Raw genomic sequence first — 16,076 nt, 5'->3', positions numbered from 1 at the left:
TTTCATGCCCCCTTTGGAACAGCCCCAGGTCCACAGCAGCACCGCGCTAACATCCACGCCGAGAAACCGAACTCCTGTCCCGGGTCGTTCAGCTGGGAGGTCCGCCCTCTGACTTCAGCAATGGAGGAGGAATAGCCGGTCGAGGCACCGATCACCGACCTCTTCAAACTGCATCAAGTGCCTCATACTTATCCATCAACCGGAACCGAGGATTACAAATAAAAAAGCCTAAACTGTGTGTGAAATTCTTGGGATTAGAGTTTGTATAAATTAGTGCAGTCAGTTTAACGCGTAATTTTATATCGCGAGATTAACGCAGAGCTGCCAACTCTCACGCTTTCGCCGTGTGACACACGCTTTTGCATGTTGGTGGTTGACTAAGTCACAATAATTTTTTAAAATATCATCGTATCAGGCCTTCATGAAGTACAAGAAGCTGGCGAGTGTGTGTGTGCGTCTGTGTGTGTGTGTTTCCAGATAGCGCTCCGTAGCCCCGCCCCCCGCCCCCGCGCACTCTCTCAGAGAGACACAGTGAGATCAGAGCTCAGTGACCGATTGCTTCTTAACTATGGAAACCGTGAAAACACAGAGTTTCTCTGGTCTCAGCTGATCAGAGATCAGCGCCTCAGCTTCTTGATCAGAGCAGAAGCTGCAGTTGGTTTCTATCGAGCTTCAGTATCTGTTTGCCTCCAGTCTGACCTGCTTTTTGTTTGAATATTTCGCCAACTTAAATATATTTTTTTAAGCTATTAGGCTGCAGCTATATGTTTTTATTTATTTAACAAACAGGGTACTTTTTATTTCATACATTTTCCGCAAATATGGGGAGGACTCAAATAGCCCTACACAGTTCTGTGTTTAATTTATTTCAAAGTAGGCCGACACCTGTCTGTGTATTTTGTTTGTTTGTTATTTTGTTGCTTGTCTGTTTGAGAGGCCTGACTGCTATGTTCACAGCAAACTTGAAAAAAAGAAAATATTAAGCAATGGTTTAACTGCACTATAGGTTGCAGAAACCTATAGTGCAGAAACTAATGCTAATAGCTTTAACCTGCTTATGGTCCTTGTTTACCTTAAATGTGCACTTTATAATTTTATTTTGTAGCGCCCTGTTTGGCAATGTTGTTTTTCAATAAAACAAAACATTTGCATAAAGCAAGCCAATCCACTTGTCCATGTTGATAGAGCATTTAGTATAGATACAATTTGTGATTAATCACGATTAATTTTGAGTTAACTATGACATAAATGCGATTAAATATTTTAATCTTTTGACAGCACTAGTATAAATATAAATATATATGCAGCACAGACATTTCAAACCAATAATTGAAAGATATAATTCATCTTTACATTTTTCATTATTATTATTATTATTATTTTACATGTTTCTTATTTATGGACCCAGTATGGTTGTTTTTTTTTATTTAGAGGCAAATGGTTGTTTTTTCTCTTTTGGCAAGAAAATCATATAATAAGAAGTCGCTAACAAATGTACCAACACCAACCATGGCTAAAATTATAGGATTTATTTATTTTAAGGCTAAAGCTATTGGGTGTCAGTCGTGTTAGACAAAAAATAACCCTTTTTAATAATGTGGCTTTAGCTACAAATCCACCAATATTAACGTATGAGTCTTATTTTGAAATTCCAGGCCGGATGTGTATCCAGATGATGCTCGGGTGAACTTGATGAAACTCTCTGTGGTTATACCTCCTCTCGTTCAGTACATTCAGGGTCCTCACACACGCCGCCTGCCGCCGCTGACACCTCGCCCCACTTATTTGGACCTTTGCTCCACCACCGGGGTTTCCGTCTGAACGCTGCCGGCGAGAAGAACTCCATGGCTCGCGTGGGGGTTGGCGGGATGCCGGAGACGGCCGTCGGAGGAGGAGGAGGAGTGATGCTGAACCGGCGGAGGAGCAAAGCCAGACGGAAGAAGCGAAAGGAGTTGTTCGGCGTCCAGATGTGCTTCACGGGGGTGGTGCTGGGGCTGGTCGCGGGGCTCCGGTGTGTGTCTCAGGGAACAGGTGAGAGGTTCTTCTTTGTTCCACTGTCGATGAACCACACGTTCATCATGTGAACAAGACAGGGACGGTGATCAGCAGCTCGTGGCTGTTTGTAATAGCTTCTTTTTTTGAATGCCTGAAACATCTAAATGAGCCTTTGCTGTGATGAATGTGTAGCGGGAGGCTCAGAAATCATGTGTAAAAACATGTCAAACAGTAGCAGTTGAGTACAGGAATTCCTGACTTAGGAACAACACGGGCACTTTACAAGTGTGTGCTCTATAAAAAAGATGGAAACCATATGCAATACTGTGCTGTAGCCCACAGTGCTGGCTCTGCGAACCGATCGGTCGGTTATTGCTAGAACACACATCCCATCAGGATGAGTCAGTGTGTCTGATAGTGTATCAGCTCACATGTACTGTCAGCACTGTAAAGCACACACCAGCATCATCTTCACCAGCAACAACAACAACAACATGCATTCATGTAGCTCAACATCTGTAACCAATAGTCCCTGGAAGTGGTGGCAGTGTCTCTGCTGCTCTGTGTTGTGGACTTACTCAACAGAAATCCTCTCCTGTAGACGACAGGAGATGGAGGACAACCGGTCAGCTGGGTATTACTGTGTCTAACTGCTGTTCATGCCCTGCATCACCATCCTGCTGACTCAGTGGCAAACTTGAAGACAGCAATCTTGATGTGGAAACACAAATGAATCAGTACACTCACACAAGCTCATCACCACCAACATGGCTTTTCATAGTGACTGCATGAAGAAAAGCACCATGTCATTGCCAGTTCTGAGCTCAGCCAATGTTTTGGTGTCTTTTGCCAAGTAGGTCTTGTAAATGGTGAAGTCAGCAGCCCAGTTAATGTTATTTAATATCACAGACTCTCCTCTGAAAGCTTCCCAGTGGTGTTACCAGGAAGTAAACAAAACAGCTGGTGCAGCTGGGATATATTGAGGACAAGAAATATTTTATTGGATTCTCCTGACGAGGAGATACAAATAGGGATTGAGGGAGGCTTAATGAACTTAAGCGAATCATTATAAAGTAATAAAGGGATATCAATTAATATTTACATGCAAGATTTTTGAATTTATTATACAAAAAGGAATTATAAAGATCCTTACACAATTCTTTTAACTTAATTTGTAAAATTTACAAGTGGCTCTACAAGTTCTACAGATACAGTTAATGCCACCGTCTAGTCCAGTCAAATCTGCAACTGTCAACGCATATCCCAAGTTTTGATCTGGTTACCTTTTTTTTTCAATTCTTTTTTATTTTATATTTCAAAGGTCACTTATAGAGCAAATCTATTATCGTGGTTTCAGAAAAAGAGCCCAAATGCTGTGATAAGGTTCATTAAAAAAATTCCAGAGAAGGCCTGCATCCTACTGAAAATGTGTAGAATGCTGTCTTGGTGATTCAGTTTGAAAAGGACATAAATGGATGCAGAATAGGATGTTCAGAAAACACAGGTGTCATACATACATTGGGAGTAAAGTGTTCCATGAAACAAAGGAGCTAATATGGTAATTGACAGGTTGCAAATCTGAAAAGTCATTTTTTAGGTAGAGAGATTAATAATCAAACCAAAATGTTCCATCTTGTGAGGATTTACAGATTTACAGCTTTTCATTTTGCTTGTCAGAATAAACATCTTAATTGATTTTAACATGTCAGATCGGGCTACTAGAAAATGTGATGGGCAGTCTTGACTTTTTCTGATCAAATCAATGGTTTATAAAAAGATTGATTGTGGCCCACTTCAATAAATGATTTCGTAGTTTTATGTGATGTGTAGGACGTGTGCAGTTTTGATCTAACAGGATGAACATTATGGCTGAAGAAATGCTTGTATATTGAACTTGAGTGTATTCTTCTCATTCTTAATTCATTTCTTTGTTCTTCCCTCGTTCTCTTTCCCTTTGTTTGAGCCCCTCTGTCAAACCTTTTGTTAATGCTGTTAGAGTTACCACTGTTATTTTAATCATCAGTTAATCTGCTTTATGTAAAAGAACAATTTTAACCATGAAACTTTGCTTACAAAAGTATGACTTAGGGGGTACTTTTTCTGGAGCTTTCAGTTGTTTCATTATGTTATGGAGTTTGTGTGCAGTGTTGTGACTACATTTATTATAATTATCGAGCCTAAGGTGCTTTCTTCAGAGTCCTTAGTTTCACAATGCTAGCCTAAAGCCCATCACATTAAAGATACAAGAATCAGGAATGTTTTTTATGATGAAAAGATTAATTTGATCTCTAAAATGACAGATTATAGTTTAGATCTAGTGTAGTTTAAAATGTAAAAAATTGCTAACACATTTGTCTGTGAAAGTCACAGTTTAATAAGCCCGTAATTCTTTGAAAAGACGAGACATTTCATTTAAATGATTAATAATTTTCAGTGGAGTAACTGCCTGATGACATTACATACTCTGGGAGCAGGTTTGGTCCCGCATCTTGCTTAAGGAAGTTTGGCAATTTGACTGGTGAAGAATAAAATTGAAGCAAGAACCCTACGAGTAACGGCTAACCAGCTGCGCTACCCAAGCCCCTTTATGGACAAACTGTTTCAGCGCTGAACTGTGTAGTGATTAGACCAAACCCTCCATATTGACCTCCCCTGATGGGGGAACATGTTCTGAGTACATGTTTTCACAGAGACGGTCACGTGGGAGAGCAGGACCTCCTCTCATAATGGTGATGATAGCAGCCCTCGAGCACACTGAGCTTTTCTAGGTCTTGAACACACATACACACAGACACGCACGTGTAAATGTTTGTGCATTACCCCATGTCTTTGCTCTGCCTGTGCACCAACACGTGGTCTTTGCAGACAGCGCTCCTCTTCTCCCCTTGTCCTCCTACTTGTTTCCTCCTGCATCCTTTTAATTTCATCCATGCACCCGTCCATGTCTCCCCTCTTGAATATACAAGGTAAAAGCAGGATTCAGGACAAAAGTACCATAGGAGGGAGGATTACCCATATGAGCAAACACATGTTAATGCTGCTATTATCTGTAGGTTTTAATATCATTGAGCTTTGCAACTCTAGCCAAAGTCCCTGCATCATCCATCTGTGAAAAACCTAAAAGACGAGTGTACCAGCCAGACAAATGGTCATGCTATAGAGAAGCCACTAATGGCTGCTCAGTATATCTGCTATACAGCATTAGTCTCCAGATGATCTCGTTACATAACTTAAAGCTCTCATCGGTGGGTCCCCTTCTCTTTGCACACAAGCAGGGGGCGGGAGCGGCGAGCAGAGGAGCACAGACGGAGCACTTTATGCTAACGATGCCACAGGACTCGGAGCTGATTTTGACAAAAAGGAAAAGAGACAAGAGGGAAGAGAGGAGGAGGCGCAGTGAGGAGGTGATCTGAAAAAGAAAAGAGGGAGCAAGTGAGGACAACGTTTGCAGTGATGAAGGGAGGAGGGAAGAAAAGAGAGGGAAAAAGTGAGATGAAGTGGGAAGATGCGATGGGGGAAGGCAGGCGAGAGAAGAAAGAAATAATGAAGGAGGGAGCTTGTCAGTGTTGAGGTGGATGAAGTGGTGATGGGAGAAAAGGTTAGAAATCAGAGAGCAAGAGGAGAACGAGGAGGTCACAGTTTCTGAAAGGAATGCAGCCTTTATTTCATTGGTGCAGGGCCTATTTATAAAAATGTCCAAACTTATTATTGATTTATCTTTTAGACATGAAGCCCCAATTTTATTCTGAGCATTTTCTAATGAGTCTAGCAGCTGAAAGAGGATCAACTTTGGAAAGAAAGAACTAAAAATAAAAAACAGTTTTGTTTGTGACAGCAACGGTCATATTTATATTACATTTAGGGCGTTATTCCTTGTGATCTAATACAGTGACATGGCTAAAAAGAGGTCCTGCGAGGAAATAAATAATGCTATAAACTACCATCACTAATTAAAGAGACTTCTGAGTGTTTCAACTTTGACCTGCTGCAGGGTGTGGACACTTCTTCTGTTCAGTGGTTGTTACGTTTCAATATTGGAGCCTATGAAATTAAACATTAATTAAAAAAATTTTGAATGTAAAAATTCTGTGATACGTGTTGCTTAAGGCACAAGAAAGCAAAGTAAACACAAGTTCAGTTTTGAATTCTAGAATTTTGATTGAATTCAGCTCAAAAGACAAGTTCTATTCAAAGTGTTAAAACAGATTTCTCCTCCATGACAGTGGTGGCCAGGGCTCATGGTTGTTGTATAATTGATAGTAGACCATCCTTGCAAATTAACAAGAAGACAAACTACACTTAAATCACATTAACCCATAAACAGCCTATTGTAAACACACAAAGCTTTCACTTACATTCCATTAAAATCTTTACCTGGGACGTTCTTGACCATGGACCGTAAAAAAAGATGGACGACATGACAGCTCCCAAAATTGAAGCCAAAACATATTGACCACCATCTGGTGGCTGGCTGCAGTAGAGGTCATAAACCTTAACTCCTCCATGCTAGCAGATGGAACACTGACCAAACTAAAAAAGTCAAATTACACATCAAACAAAAATGACCAAATATTATTTCTGTCATTTAGTTTGTTGGTATCACACTGATGTAAGGATTCATTCTGTTAAAGGTTCAGTCTGTAGAATTTAGTGACCTCTATTGGGAAAGGTGCATTCTGCAGCTGAATATCTCTCACCTCACCCTCTCTTTCGAAACATGAAAGAGAACCTGTGGGAACCTTTAGTTTAAATATAAAGGGCCCATTTTAGAATAAAGAAAACAACAATTCGTACAATTTAGATGAATCAAAATAGTGAAAGCATCACTAGGATTACTTTATATAACATTTCCTGCTATTGATCCCTGGACCCTTCAGTTTGGTTTTAAGACTGCTGAGACTGATAATTGACTTAACGATTGGTCAAGAGTGTGGATCATCAGGACATTGATACACTCACGCAGACTCCAAATGTAAGATGCCAGCCCCTGTATTCAAGATATTTTTTGGCTTCCTTTTTTACACAATAGGAGAAAAATTAGATCTGTCATCCACCTCTTTACACACTGCCTGCTTGATCATCTTTATGCACAGTCTCAACAGTACACTCTCTAGCTCTGCTGGCATGCCTTAACAAACCAAACCTCTGTGTTGAAAATGTATGCATGAAAATAATGTTAAAATACCAGTCCATTCATTTTATAATTCTTTAAAGTAACAGTGTCACATAAACTGCAAAACTCAAACACTTTTGAGATCATTGACCATGCATATATTCCCAGTTAAAAGCCTGGGAGGAGAAACAGGAGTAACAGTAACACATGGTTAACAAAATCACAGAGTCACTAAACGTACTGACAATTAACTTTCACAGAAACGTGAACCAACGCGCAACATTTGAACAGTATTTGTTTCCATGGATATATGTTGCTACGATGGGAAAAACAGCACCTCAGGTTTTAACATGTGTTCTTTCTAATACATGCCCTTAAGATGGATTGTACGGATAAATATGGTGCAACAATATTCACACTACCACAGCCAACTTTGATGTGTTCAATATTGTTGTAAATACCCACAGTACATATATAAGTTGCAGACAGCTTTATTCTGCTGAACAGAGGTCTGCTCATTATCCGCAGACTGTGATTTAAACTCTTAAATCACTGCTCCAAACTGTTACTGTTTTAAATTCCACGTCACTAGAGGAAACCTTGGATTTGAATCAATAACGCAGTCAACATTTGCAACAATTTTTTTTTTTTTCTTTGGTGGGTCCAACTATTTTCTGACAGTTCGCACCTCCTCGCCGGAAACAAGCAACACCCCCACAAGGGGAAGTACTTGTAAGTGCTTCAGATAAATACAAACAACCCAGGGTATTTCCCCCTTAAAGCAGATTGATGCATGAGAATTATGAAGAAATGTCATTGGAAAAGAAACATTAAAAACAGCATCAGTTTATTTAAGCCAATATTATAATCATTATCATTGAGAAAATAAGCCAACTGACATCTCAAGATACATTTATTGGTCCTACACACATGCACAGACACACGACATGCAAATGGGTGGAAATTTTTCCTCTGCTTTTGACGCATCTGGTGAACACAGGAGGACACACAGAGCAGTGGGCAGCCATGCACGGCGCCCAGGAGCAGGTGTAGGGGGAGTAAGGTGCCTTGCTCAGGGGCACTTAGACAGTGGGGTAGGGAGAGACCTCTTGGACATTTGAACAGATCCAGGTGCCCATAGTCCAATTTTTCTGCCACTACTCCACCGCCAGTGTTCTCAATACAGGACACTCTTCAGCTTACAGTGTTCTGTCTATTTTTTTCTGATTCTTGTCTTTGTCACTCCTCTGACATCGAACAGGCTGGCTGCAGTGCTATAGAAGCTTATCCCATTGGCTGTCTCGATTGTATCCCTTCACGTGTCCACATGTATTATTTGCATTATCAAAGGATATTTTGCATATTTGCTTTGAAATAAAATAAAATAACAACAACTTGCATTAACACCTTAGCTTTGGTAATGGTACTAGGGATTTTTTGATAACTTACCGAGTCAAACTTAAATCTTAAAGCTGCACTAATCAATATTTTTAAAGTAAGGATTGGTCGAATTACTGTGTTTAATATGAAAGAGGTCTTTTGTAGTCATGGAGACAGAGCATTAGTACCAACTCCAAAGTTCCTCTTGTTTGAAAGAAGCATTTTTAGCTTCTTGCAGCTAGTTTGGATTTTACTGCCTGCAGCATTACTCTTCAAATTCACATCAGTGCTGTTTTCAGTTACAGGGGGCAGCACTTATCAGAAAAAGTGCTCTTACAACCCAAGTGACACTAGCTACCTAGCACTAAACTGCAAAGAGGTAATGCTGATGAACCTAGTGGACTAAGCTAAAAGTTTAAAGCAAAGATATAGAAGGAGACTAAATATTTGTCTTAAATAGTACTTAGGACCCTAAAATATACCGTAACAAAGACAAGAAAAGAAATGCACCTTTAAATTACGAGCAGTTTTGCAGGAATAGAATATAAAACTTGCAGTAATTATACAAATTCCAAACCCTGTGATCAAAGAATAACCAAAGAAGATGATGAATTTTGACAAAAATTCAGTACTGGACAGTTTTCGACACATGAAGCAGATATCTGTGCTTTTTGGACCTGTGACCATCGAAAACAGAGGCATCTCCTAAATTGCTGCCACTCGTTCCAGCTGTGTCAGTCTCATACCTACGCTGTGATCCACAAACACACGCGCACACACACCTCTGAAAGCAGGCTTGTGTCTAATTCAGCTGCATCTGGGTCAGCCTGTGTGAACAGAGAGCAACATCCCCCAGTCGTAGGCAGACATAAACAGCCCTGCTCTCCTTTTTCTATCCATCCATTTCTCCCTCCTGTCATACTCTCTCCCAATCATCGCCTCCATCAAGCGGCCACTATGCTCTCATCTTGTCGCTCTCTTCCTCCATTTTGGTGGCACTCAGCTATCATTTCGTTGTATACCCCTGAAGCTGCAACCCTTAGTCCTTCGTAGCACCCCTAATGCTACAGTTCTCTTTCCTCTTCCTCTCTTTTTCTCCCTCGCTCCAACCTCTCTCATGTATCATCAGCACACAGGCTTCAAAAAGCTTTTCACAGAATTTGCTCCAGCACCGCTTGCCTGTTTGTTGGCTCATTTATTTATACAGTCCTCCCAGTGTGTTTGCACAAGCGTATTCAATGCAGCTTAACCTGAGAAGAAAAAATTCATGTTCTGACATCCATTTGTATTGTACTTTTTCACAATGCCTAAGCTTTTTTCAAAAACGTTAGTTTCAGTAATTTTTCACCACAGGAAATTTAATAAATAAGTATTGCTTTTCCTGGTTGATAGAGATAAAGAAGTATAGTGGTGGTAACTGCTGTATTGGATTTTGTGGACTTGACAAAAGCTTCACATTAAGTTATTTTAAGTACCAGTAGTGAGGGCTATTTCGATTTTCTATACAACATGTCAGTGTTGGTATGGGCCACCAAATCTGAGATTCTCTTGTACACACATCAATGTTGAACCAGAGCATGGATTATAACTCTTTCTAACTACTCCTTAAATTACATATATTTCGGTCACCGTTATCGTATCTTTCCTGCAGTAGAGTCTTGTTGAAATCGGTGTTTGAAGAGAGGAGACGCGGACCCAGTACTTACAAGTATAATGTTTATTACACAAGAGTATTACAGGTCAGGACGAGTTTCTAGAAAACTCGGAGATAACACACAGGCCGACTAGTGAAAATCTGCCTTGACTCTGCAAGGCAAGGCGTTATATAGGGGAGTTGTTTACCACAAACCCAGAGATTTAATGACGTCACACGACCGGGCCTTCTGCCTAAATTTGGGAATGTGTCGTACCTTAAGATTTAAGGACCCGCTGAAAACCATCTCTCCTCTTATTATTCCATAGGCAGTTCAAGGATAGTTCAGACAAGGAGAAACACACTGAACACATCTGGAGATAATACTTAAAGGTTTGAACTTAAGATTCAAGGCGCCTTAAGATATTAACATGTCATTATGATCTATACCTATGCTAGAGAAACTCAGTAGCTGAATATTAACTTACCATTTATGGTTTGTAACTGTGCAATGGATATCTATTAGCTAAAGGAATATACTACACCGTATTTACTGATCAGAGTAGAATTAGGAATGTTTCTACCCAACCATCATCCTTTGGTCTCTATCAACAAAATATCAGGTTTGTTATGTAGTAAATTCAACAGTGGCTTTTCACAAACTTTGACTTGTTTGGTTTTGAGCAGGTTTATTTACAGAATTCAATTTGTCAACTTTGTATAAGAGTTATGCTGGTAGTATAACATTGATAGATATAAATACTTTAAACATTGACACAACTGTCCAATATGTTAAAAACTGTTTCTTCTAATCAATGTGTAAAAAATTAAAAAAAATGCTATCTCTTCTCTCCCCTCTTTTCCACCCATCTTTCTTCTCATCCCCATTTTTCTCTGCCCACCCCAACCGCTCATTGTGTAAACTGTTTGGTTTCTCTATAATTTTTGATGTCTCAACCTATATATAAAGTGCCTTGAGATAATGTATACTATAATGTGGCACTATACAAATAAATGTAATTGATTGAAGTGTGATTACACTAATCAAAAGTCGATGCAGACAATGCTCGCTGTAATATTTGTATTGTGGAATGCAAATCTGGTAAGGGCAACACATTTAACCTGAGGAAACATGCCTGCTGCAGATACTGTTAGAAATTTAGCATGACGGCTGTAGCCACCAAAGAAGGTGAACACTCCATGGATAATGAAGCATTTAGTGAGACATCGGAATCCTCATCACCATCTTCAGGGAATACAATAGTAATATATGTGATAAAGTTTTAGTTTTTTTAGAAAAATCTACACACAGAGTCCCGAAAAACATACCATATGTGTACTGACTTGGATTCCAGGTATCAGTGTAATGTTATTAGATTGTGAAAGTGGCTCAAACCTATTGATGAGAGCAGTGAAAAGTGGCTCAAACCTATTGATGAGAGCAGTGAGCCAAACCATAACAGTCAAGTCGGGAGTTGTAAAACCAAAACACTGAGATTGAAGACACTAAAATACTTCTGAGAGCTGAAGGGAATTTACAGAGCGAGTGATGATTCTATGGATGAACACTACAACTGACAGCTTTAAAATTCAGTTTAGTATTTTAATCTAAGGTTAATATGGATAACAGTAGCTTTAACGTTTTTCTATCCGACAGTATGACTTAACACACTGAGTCAAACTGATTCACAAGAGAAATTTATGTGAACTTTGTGAATATGTGGACAGGGAAGCATGTCAGGTACACACAGATTAAACTCTCCCCTTTTCTGTGAGTGACTGTGCTAAGCATGGATAAACTGACCTTCATCTGTACTTTTTCTTGTGCACAATTTACTACATGCACATCAGGGTCATACACACAAGCACACAAATGTTAATGTTAATGTTTCTCACGTTTCAGGAAAATGTGGCAGACCACTGCAAAATCAAGATTATAGTAGCTACAGGACAGGAAGTGTGTGATATATGCCACAGTGATGTGCAAATGTCCCGTTGGTGTTGATCAGGGACTACATTATATGGGCATTTCGCTCTTTTTCTTTCATTCACTTGTTATTCGTACTGCTTTATTCTCCCTCCTTCTCTCCCTTTCTCTCTCTTTTCACTCTCTCTTTCATCACATCAGTTTTCTGCTGTACAGGCCTTTTGATCCAATGGTCATGCCACACTTCAATACAGGAGCTGCTCTTTGCTGTATTTGTGACAGTGAGTGCAGGTTTTGATAGATGGCTTTGTGTTATTGTAACAAGCTAAGCATCTAATGGGCCCTGTCTTCTCTCTGGGTCAGATTGGTGAGGATCATATGGTCCTCTGTGGCTGAATGATGGACAGGATCACACTCTTGTTAGTCTTTACAGTTGTGCCAACACAAGGCTGCAGCTGCTAGCACAGTATAAGGACACTAGTGTAGCAATAATAATTTTGGTCTTTAGAGTTTTGTAACTTTATCTTTTTTCTTTCCTATAACCTGAGTTATGAATGTCAGAAATAATCAATCAATCAAATTGTATTTGTATAGCCCATATTCACAAAACACAATTTGTCTCATAGAGCTTTAACAAGGTGTGGCATTCTCTGCCCTTAACCCTCAACAAGTGTTAGGAAAAATATGTACAGGAATTTGCTAATGTTTGCTCAGAAACTGTATGTGCATAATCAGACTTGAATTCATGCAAAATATGTAAACGTGTTTTGAGATTCGTACAGGTGCAATTGTGTGCACAGATGCTTGAATTCTGTAATTTTCTCACATTAATATTGTGTAAGGATGGTAGGAAGGTAAAACACATCATTGATCTTGCTTTTTATCAGTATTCTCTGTCCATCAAGGAAAATCTGTCTTTCAACTATAAGTCAAGGCAATTTTGTTCATCAAGCACCTTCCATATAGAGAGGTAGGCTCAAAGTGCTTTTTCGGGATTTAAAAAAAAAAATTAAAGATTCAATAGAGTATTATAAAAGAGATACATTTTTTCCAAACTTAAAAAATAAATTAAAAGGAAAAAAGAATACAAGTTATGGGTTTCCACTGTGAATCCTGACGGAGGAACGGCATCAAGCGATGTGAAGAGGAAGTGAAACTTTCTGACACTGACATCAAGGCATCTGTTAGTGATGTGAAGATCGACTTTATGGGACCGCAGTGATGTCCCTAATAAAGAAAATACACTGACACTCTGCCTCTGCTGTGGATAAAACAATGTGTGCGATCAGAAATCGCTGAAAATTGCTTCCTCCCGTCCTTCAATTCGCATGCACACATTGCGCAGAACCCTGCACCACTGTCACAGCAGTATTTATTTATTTGGAGCATTGGACCGATTCCCTCACATCTATGGATCCTCACATCCACTGGGATATTATTTGGAAAGTGTCCTCATTTCTTGTAACGGATCTCCTGTTCGCTCCGTGCGCTCCGTGCGCTCAGTGGAACGGTCGCGTTCACTGCAGTGATTTGATGATGCACGGACAGTTTTAGAAGATATTATTAAAACTGTTAATGACTCGGCCCTGTAACTCCGCTCTTAAATGGAATCTAAACGTAATTGGCTGTATGTTGTTTGATATATTTTTAAATTAAAAGGCTTGGGGGGAACAGATATGTTGCGCGAGCAAAACTAAGATGTTGGTTTTAATGTAAATGATGAATTGGATCAATAATCTGCTTCAGTTCAACACCTCATGTCTGCGTCCCCACTTTCCCGTCTCCAAAACGTCCGTAATTGGGGCAGAGTTTGCTTTGAAATACGCACATTTTCCCGTCAAGTTCGTTTTTATAAATCACAACTTTGGCGTGAGAAGTGGCGTACGCACGTTTCAGGCCCCATTTTGTGCGTACGCAACGGTTATAAATCCGACCCCAGGTCTTAGCACAGGAAGCCCCTTAAAAAAGCAGACATGTTCACTCATCGCAATGCCACATAGTCATCTGGTCTCACTGACACAACAAACTACATCTGTGGGTTGTAACACATCGTCAAACCAATTGTTAATTCAATTGCACATCACCTTTCATAGTTACTCTTTGTCACATTTTTGAATTGACTGTAACTTTGGATTGAGGTTTGTGATGGGCAGGCAAATAAAAAGCCATTAAGAAAGCAACAAGAAGTGACAAAGCTCACATATGCAAAGTGTGGAAGGTGATACAGAAAGACCTGCCATGAGCCCTAAAAGACAAATTGTGATTTGTGAATATGGGCTAAACAAACACTATTTGATTTGAAATAAAGAGGAGAAGCACAAAGCAAATAAGACGGTTGAAAGTGCAGCTCAAACTTTTGTTGTAATCATGCATAAAATAATGTTTGTTTATTAGGGGATCATGTATTTGCATAATTTTTTTTGTCCCTTTCTACGACAGCCGGTCCATTATATTTGGGCTTTCCATCTGGCCATCCTTCTATTCTGTACTGAGGGAAGTTCTTAAAATTTGGTACAAACATTCACTCAAGGATTAACTGATAAAATTGGTGGCCAAAGTTCAAGGTCATTGTGACCTCGCAAAGTATAAGGAAATCTTCTTAGAAAATCATAACTCATTACATGTTCTTAAACTGCTAAATTGTTCATACCTGTGTTCTTATATTGATGAATTCAATGTCTTCGTAAGTTGCTATTTATCATAGATTCCCACCTTTCCTATGCCCATAAATGTGTTGTGTGCACACAGAAATCACAAGACCCGAGAACAAAAATGATCATGTCAAGATTGTTCAAACTAAAATCTAAAGACCACAACAGAGCTGTTATATGTTGTACTGTCAGCAGTCAATATAAAATAACAGATGGGTTGCAGTTACATGTCCATGGAAGCTGTATCGGTAGAAAGTCGTACAGTTCTAGTCTCACAACTGAGGTCAAGAAAAATATTTTCATACACTGAAGAGAGAGGGGAAGGAAAAGGGTTTGTCACATTGACTGTGCAGATTTTTTTCACACGTGTATAATGTGGAAAAACAATCAATAACCATTTGTGTGAAGGACAGAGTAAGACCAACTCAGTGCAGCTACTAACTGCATTTGGCTAGCCTGACCTTGTCATACTCACAATTCTAGTCAGAATGTGAGTCTGATACTGCTCCATTGGGCTGTGATTATGGGGTGTGTTTCAACCGAACCAGAAAAAAGAATGCCTCTTGTCTCAATTGGATAGACCTACAACTAATCAGAGCAACATAGTATGTGACGTATGTTAAGCAATGCAATGTGAGTTATTTACCAATGCCGTGTTCACACCGGACGCTGAAGCGACACTAAAGAGACGATTAAGCGCAGCGCCAAGCCTTAAATAACAGCTTGCTCCCATCCACTTCCATGTTAAACCTTTGTGCTGTTCACATCGGAGGCTGAAGCGGTGTGAACCATCTATGGTGTGAACAGCCAAGCGACCGGCGCAATAGGGGTTAGCACGGCGCAGCGCTTTGGCGTCACCTCCGCGTTTTCTGTTCCTCTTTCAAAATGAATGCGCTGTCGATGTCTTCTAAAACAGACTCAAATACAGCATCTACACATCTCAGCTCTCCTGAGGCAGGCATGTTTGTTGAAAACGAATTCAACCCAAGCGCACTTTGGTGACGTGGTTGATTACGTTATCGTTTATCATCTGTCCATCATCGTATAAAGCCCGCCCTGACAATCTGATTGGTCCGGTCATTTTCGAACCGGGCATAATTTCCCCAACGGAGCGACTCCAGACCGAACTTCCCGACCTCAAATGTTGTGGGCGGGGCTAAGTTCGTCTGGCATCCAGGCTAACATTGGGCTATTCGCACTCACAAAATAAATGAATGCCTTTTGTCTTCGAGTCTGGACACTGGCATGGCTGCATCTCCTAACCCATCTCTTATCTCAGAGTAAGAAAGATGAATAACTATTTTGTGACAGTGTTCTCATATTCATGTATTAAAATTCTCAGAGAAAGTGAGAAATTAATACAAATTTGCAGTTAAA

The 16,076-nt window shown here is 39.8% G+C and overlaps 1 protein-coding gene across 1 annotated transcript in view; it reads left to right on the top strand.

The window, feature by feature from the left end:
• Positions 1–1,747: 1,747 nt before the first annotated feature.
• Positions 1,748–16,076, top strand: part of LOC133966618 (sodium/potassium/calcium exchanger 3-like) — an 82,125-nt gene continuing 67,796 nt past the window's right edge. Inside the window, exon 1 of the mRNA XM_062401604.1 lies at positions 1,748–2,031. Coding sequence (XP_062257588.1) covers positions 1,845–2,031 — 187 coding nt within the window. The 5' untranslated portion in view covers positions 1,748–1,844. The remainder of the gene's footprint in view (positions 2,032–16,076) is intronic.

This window comes from Platichthys flesus, chromosome 12 (genome assembly GCF_949316205.1).
Source record: "Platichthys flesus chromosome 12, fPlaFle2.1, whole genome shotgun sequence".
In the NCBI taxonomy this organism is placed as follows: domain Eukaryota; kingdom Metazoa; phylum Chordata; class Actinopteri; order Pleuronectiformes; family Pleuronectidae; genus Platichthys; species Platichthys flesus.
The sequence above is the reverse complement of the archived record's forward strand: the minus strand, read 5'-3'. Positions and strand labels throughout refer to the sequence as shown.